This window comes from Chelmon rostratus, chromosome 17 (assembly GCF_017976325.1).
Source record: "Chelmon rostratus isolate fCheRos1 chromosome 17, fCheRos1.pri, whole genome shotgun sequence".
Classification (NCBI taxonomy): domain Eukaryota; kingdom Metazoa; phylum Chordata; class Actinopteri; order Chaetodontiformes; family Chaetodontidae; genus Chelmon; species Chelmon rostratus.
In genome coordinates, this window is record NC_055674.1 from 330,001 (window position 1) to 336,829 (window position 6,829).

A 6,829-nucleotide genomic window follows, 5' to 3' on the forward strand; every position below is an offset into this window, starting at 1 on the left:
TACACACTGGTGTGTCCATGAACAGAGTCACACACCTCAGACTGATTTATTATTGATTCATATTAGTACTGACATGAATGACTGTGTGTGTGTGTGTGTGTGTGTGTGTGTGTGTGTTACAGTACTGGTTTCTGATTCGAGTCGGGACACGAGTCCGGCTGATCCCGGCAGTCCGACCGTCGTCTTCGACAAGAAAACCAAGAGACGCTTTCTGGACCTAGGGTGAGACACACACACACAGACACACACACACATACACACACACAGACACACACACACACACACACACACACACAGACACACACAAGTTTTGACCTTGTGACCTTTGAGTTTATGCACCTTGTTGCTGGAAGTTCGTTCATCAGGATCGATCAGTGACTCTGGGAGCCACATGAGGTCCTTAAACCTTTTACCTGTAAGTGAAGGTGCGTTACGTTCCAGCCTGTCACACAGTGCTCATCAAGCCTGTCGTCGCCAGGTAAGTTTGTGTATTTCACAGTACACCTGAGTTTGTAAATCTGATGTCTGTGGCCACGTTTCCACCGTTTTCCGTCAGCCACCGATGACTGGTTCACAGAGCTGAGGGGGGACCACCGTAGGCCACAACAGGCAGGAGCATCACGTCAACTGTAATTACTCTCTGTGCCAGAAGGGGGCCTGCAGGGTTAAGCTGATGGATTTCACGTTCTTTTAATTCAAAACCATCTCTGACTCTGCATCTCTCTGCTGCAGTGTGTGCCACCGCCTACAGGAGGCGCTGTTACAGCACTGATCTATTGTTGTAACACATGGTCGTCCAGTCATAGAAGATAGCCAAGCACACATCTACCCACTGAACAGATGCTAGCACATGAAGCAGCACGAACACTCGAACGCTGACCGACGGGTCCAACATGTCTGATCATGACAAGCCCGGAGGCACGAGGTTTCTGGACTCAATGATGCAGACCCACACAACAGCCAGGTTTCATCAATGAGGATTAATTTGTTAACTGAAATCGCTCAGGAAGAAATACAAAACAAAACAAAACGCGCTAAGGATAATAATGATGAATAACAAAGGAGACAAGGATCATGAACGCTAGACAGCACGGCAGTACAAGACATGGCACGAGACAATCTGGCACAGGACAAAGGGAGACGCAGACTATATATACACGAGGTAACAAGGAACAGGTGGAGACAATTAGGGCGGGGCAGACAATCAGACAGGCGGGCAACACACCAGGAAGTCAAGGGCCTGAAATGAGAGGAGAGTTAGGTTTCACAATAAAACAGGAAGTGCAAGACAAGACATGACGCTGTGAACAAAAACACATCAACACATCTGACGAGACATGTCTGATGACCTCAGCAGGGACGGACCGATCAGTTTCCTGTCAGGAATGTTTGCCATTGATGTGAGTGAAGATGTCTCGGTGTGTCTCTGTCAGGGTGACTCTCAGGCGCTCATACATCAGGGTGAGGAAGGATAAATCCAACCGGCTCTCTGTGGGCAGCAGGTGGGTCCATCACACACACAATGTTCAGCATTTAACAGAAGCACAAACACATCCACTGAATCAGGTGTCGCACGTCTCTGTGTCCTCGCCTTGTCTTCTGTCCTCAGAGAGCCGTCTGAGAGTCCTTCTCGGTCTTCGGGATCCTTCGTCCCTTTCTCCTGGTTCACTGAAGGACGGGGGTCGCTCTCCTCGTCCGGGACTCCCCCCTGCTCCCCCAAAATCACCCCGCTGAGTTCCCCAAGACCCCGCAAGTCTCACTCCCAGGTAGAGAAGAACGCAGCTGTTTGTCCGTGTGTGTCCGTCTTCATTCGCTCGATGATTCTCAGCTTCCTTCAGGTGTTTCACATGAAGCTCGATGAACACGATGACCCCCCCCCTCCTTTATTCAAAACCACCACGTCTTAGATTCAGTATCTGGACTTGTCAAAGTTATTATCTTGTTTACATGAGATTTAATCTCGTCGAGAGAAGTTTCCACTAGTTGTCATTTTGTTCACAAAGGTTCCACCTGCCAGCCAATCAGAGACCAGCGTTCTCTGAGGGTGAGGTGTAATAGTGAAGTAGAGTCCAGCTCTATTTAAACACACACACACACACACACACACACACACACACACACACAGACAGACAGACACACACACACACACAGACACACACACACACACAGACACACACACACACACACACACACAGACACACACACACACACACAGACACTCACACACACACAGACAGACACACACACACACACACTCACACACACACACACACACACACACACACACTCACACACACACAGACACTCACACACACACAGACAGACACACACACACACACACACACACTCACACACACACAGACACTCACACACACACACACACAGACACTCACACACACACACATACATACACACACACACCCACATACAGACACACACACACACACACAGACACACGAACACACACACACACACACACAGACAGACAGACACACACACACAGACACAGACACACACAGACACACACACACATACATACACACACACACATAGACACACACACACACACACACAGTGTATCAGTTTGCAGCCTGTGTATTCTGTGCATTGATTTTTCTGATTTACTCATCTTCACCCACATGACATCCTGCATGCTTTTAGATTTACCACCACAAGATGCACACACACACACACACGTGCACGCACACACACACAGAAAGTCACATGACCACACAGCTGTGGCTGTTCTGTGGGCTGTAAGAAAACCCTTTGAAGGGTTAGTTTAGAATCAGGTTCAGGTTTAGGTCAGGGTTAGGGGCTAGAAAATGCATTACACCACTGAGTGTCCTCACAAAGATAGAAATATGTGTGTGTGTAACATGAACACACTCTCTGCTTTTACTTCCTGTTGTCATCTTTCTGTCCATCTCATCTGTTCTTCCTCTGATGAGTCTTCACCGTTAAAGCTCAGAGGAAAAAGATCCATTAAGATCCACCAGAGAGCTGCCTAATGGGCAGGCTGTGTGTGTGTGTGTGTGTGAGTGTGTGTGTGTGAGTGTGTGTGTGAGTGTGTGTGTGTGAGTGTGTGTGTGTGTCTGTGTCTGTGTGTGTGAGTGTGTGTGTGTGTGTCTGTGTGTGTGAGTGTGTGTGTGTGTGTGAGTGTGTGTGTGTCTGTGTGTGTGTGTGTCTGTGAGTGTGTGTGTGTGTGAGTGTGTGTGTGTTTGTGTGTGTGTGAGGGTGTGTGTGTGTCTGTGTGTGTGAGTGTGTGTGTGTGTGTGTGTGAGTGTGTGTGTGTGTGAGGGTGTGTGTGTGTCTGTGTGTGTGAGTGTGTGTGTGAGTGTGTGTGAGTGTGTGTGAGTGTGTGTGTGTGTCTGTGTGTCTGTGTGTGTGAGTGTGTGTGTGTCTGTCTGTGTGTGTGTGTGTGTCTGTGAGTGTGTGTTTTTGAAGATTTAAGTCTTCAGTAGGAGCCAATGGGCTTGCAGAGAGCCACAGACAGGAAGTGAGATGGACGGATGTTGGTGGTGAACCTTGAATCTTCTCTCTGTTCCTCCTCCAGGAGTCGGCTCTCAGTGAGGAGTTTTCTCCTCCTCACACCTCCTCCTCCACCTCTCCCCCTGTGGAATCCTCCTCCAGATCCTCCCATCCGTACCACACCCTGTCCCAGTCCTCTGATGAGGTAACACACACACACACACACACACACACACACACACACACACGCCTGTTGACATGTGTGTCTTTGCATAAGTCGTCATGTTTGTGACATCCTGGAAACAGGCGGACAGACTCGGATTCCTTCACCGGCCTCGACTAGTAATCGAGGTATCTGGGCTGGGCTAGTGGCTCGTCCACACAGGCCGGCTATCGCAACCATTCTGTTGGCACATGTGCGCCCTCTGGACAATAAAATGGACCACAAACGTCTCTTGAGATCGACCCGGAGTGACCCGAGAGGACGCTGTGTTTCTGCGTTCACTGAATCGTGACTCCATCGTTTATCTCCAGCGGCTGACGTGGCAGCGAGCGGACTGAGCCTTGGTTTAAAAAACTCACAGGGGTGGAGTCCGTGATGCCTGGTGTCGTGATGCCGTGGTGGTCTGCGCATGCCTGTCTCTCTGACCACGTCACTGTCATGGTAAAACCAGCATACAGACCACAGGTGTTCAGAAACAGGTAGGTGTGTGGCCAGACGGGGCCAGCTCTGCTCCTCAGGACTGCTTTGACTCCACAGACCGGGACACGTCAAAGCAGGCAGCCACTGACAACACTGACATTCAGCGCAGAGACGGTCGCTGCCTACATCACCAAATACCCATCACCACTCATAGTTAGCCAGAGGCTGACTCACAGTGGAGGTCCACAGGCTGAAAACCTCCAGAAATACACAGAGAAACCAGCGAAGAAGACTCCGCGGGACTGAGAATATTTTCTTCAGCATCAGTTGTCCACTGAAATGGACATCCATGACTACACTGCTAACAAGAGCTGCTAACAAGAGCTGCTAACAGGTGCTGCTAACAGGTGCTGCTAACAGGTGCTGCTAGTAGGAGCTGCTAACAGGTGCTGCTAACAGGTGCTGCTAGTAGGAGCAGCTAACAGGTGCTGCTAACAAGAGCTGCCAACAAGAGCTGCTAACAAGTGCTGCTAACAGGTGCTGCTAACAAGAGCTGCTAACAGGTGCTGCTAACAAGAGCTGCTAACAAAAGCTGCTAACAGGTGCTGCTAGTAGGAGCTGCTAACAGCTAACTGGTTCACAGATAGCACTATATGTTGGTGTTAGCAGAGATTAGCAGTTTCATTAAACCAATGAGCAGCAGCTGATGTGAACATGTGACACAAACAGTCTGAAGGAGTGATGTCACGGCAGGTGTGTGTTACCTTGCGTGTCAGCGGGTCTCTGGGGTCGGCTCACAGCTCGCTCAGTTAATTGAGCAGATTTTTAATGGCACAAATTGTTGGTGTTGACAACAAACTGCCTCCTCCTCCTCTTTCTCCTCCCTCTTCTTCCTCCCCCCTCCTCCTCATGCTCAGCCCTTCGATGACCCGTCCTGTCCGGTGTCTTCGTGGACGACTCAGCAGGTCTGTCAGTGGCTGAAAGGACTCAACATGGAGCAATACATCCCAGAATTCAGCGCTAGGGACGTCGACGGGCAGGAGCTGCTACAGATGGATGGCAACAAGCTGAAGGTGAGATGAGGATGAGGATGACGTCCTCTGTGGGGTCTGAGCATGCTCAGTTCATCAGGAACATTAAGCAGCCACATTCTTTTATCCAATCAGAGAACAGGGTTGCTGCCTGACAGATATCTATAACATGAATCAAGTATGGAAGACTATCAGTGCCAGGAAATTAAAACATGATGATAAGTGAAGAAGAAGAAGAAGAAGAACAACAACAACAACAACAACAACAACAAAATGAGACTAAGTCACGATTTTGTCCCATGATTTTTTTTAGAGTAGTGGAAAAAAAGAAACTTATTGAATTAATAATTGTGACTTAGAAACTCATAATTCTGACTTACCATATTTTTTTTTATTTAACTTTGAATTCGTTTTTCATCTTCATCAGTTTTTCTTTCAGGCAGGACTTGGCTTCCACATTAATGCGACCAAAGACAAGTTTGACGAGACAAATTCAGTTTTTTTAAACGTGAAATGTGGATAGTTTAACATCTTTTAGCATCAACTAATGACTGAAGAGACACAATCTGAGCAGAAGGTGTCCTTAACAGATGTAATGTTTAAATACTGACCAAGTGTCCCCTGTCCTGGTCCTCTGCAGGGTCTGGGCGTCATCAGCTCGTCTGATCGAGGCGCTCTGAAGCGTCGCATTAAAGAAATCCAAAGTGCAGCAGAGAAGGAGAGAAAAGCTCTGGACAAGATGGAGAAACAGAAAGAAAAACAACGAAGAAAAGACCAAGAACAGCGCAGGAACTGACCACCACCACCAGAGGGAGACAGAGAGGGGGCAGGACAGAGGACAGCGAGAGGAGGGACAAAGAGGGGGCACAGAGGACAGAGAGGGGAGGACAGAGGACAGTGAGGGGGAACAGAGGACAGAGAGGGGAGGACAGAGGACGGGGGGGGCAGAGGACAGTGAGGGGGAACAGAGGACAGCGAGAGGAGGGACAAAGAGGGGGCACAGAGGAGAGTGAGGGGGGACAGAGGACAGAGAGGGGAGGACAGAAGACAGTGAGGGGGGGCAGAGGACAGTGAGGGGGAACAGAGGACAGCGAGAGGAGGGACAAAGAGGGGGCACAGAGGAGAGTGAGGGGGGACAGAGGACAGAGAGGGGAGGACAGAAGACAGTGAGGGGGCACAGAGGAGAGTGGGGGGGCACAGGCCAGCGAGAAGGGGGACAGAGGACAGACAGAGGGGGGACAAAGGACAGAGGACACTAAATTTGGGAGGGTAGTCTCTGTGTCTCTGGATGCGTTTCCAGACAACCCAGAAAACCGGATCATGTCTCGTACAGCCTTGAAGTCCTGGAAAAGGACAAATATAAACATGGTGTCCTGGATTCAGTCCTGGTTTCTGCAGCCGCGTGTTGAAAAGTCATAAATGGTTAAAATGAACATTGACATGTTTCAGACTCTTACGGTGGCCCTGAAGGACAAATCCAGCAGTTCACCATCGTCTAATTTTAGTGGTTTTATGTTAAAAACATTAATTTTGTTTTAATTCTTGTATCTGTCACATTTTGCTGCATTGATACATTTAAAAAAATAACGACAAAAATATTTGCAAATATTAACTAGGAGCCATTTTCTGACAATCAGACTAAATCTGAAGTGAAATCCAAAAAATCATCATAATTATAAATAAG

The 6,829-nt window shown here is 48.7% G+C and overlaps 1 protein-coding gene across 1 annotated transcript in view; it reads left to right on the forward strand.

The window, feature by feature from the left end:
• samd14 (sterile alpha motif domain containing 14) overlaps nucleotides 1–5,941 on the forward strand; it is an 11,966-nt gene extending 6,025 nt beyond the window's left edge. The window contains exons 6-11 of the mRNA XM_041957812.1: nucleotides 123–222; nucleotides 1,434–1,502; nucleotides 1,610–1,766; nucleotides 3,557–3,676; nucleotides 5,032–5,187; nucleotides 5,786–5,941. Of these exons, the coding sequence (XP_041813746.1) occupies nucleotides 123–222; nucleotides 1,434–1,502; nucleotides 1,610–1,766; nucleotides 3,557–3,676; nucleotides 5,032–5,187; nucleotides 5,786–5,941 (758 nt within the window). The remainder of the gene's footprint in view (nucleotides 1–122; nucleotides 223–1,433; nucleotides 1,503–1,609; nucleotides 1,767–3,556; nucleotides 3,677–5,031; nucleotides 5,188–5,785) is intronic.
• The last annotated feature ends 888 nt before the right edge of the window (nucleotides 5,942–6,829 follow it).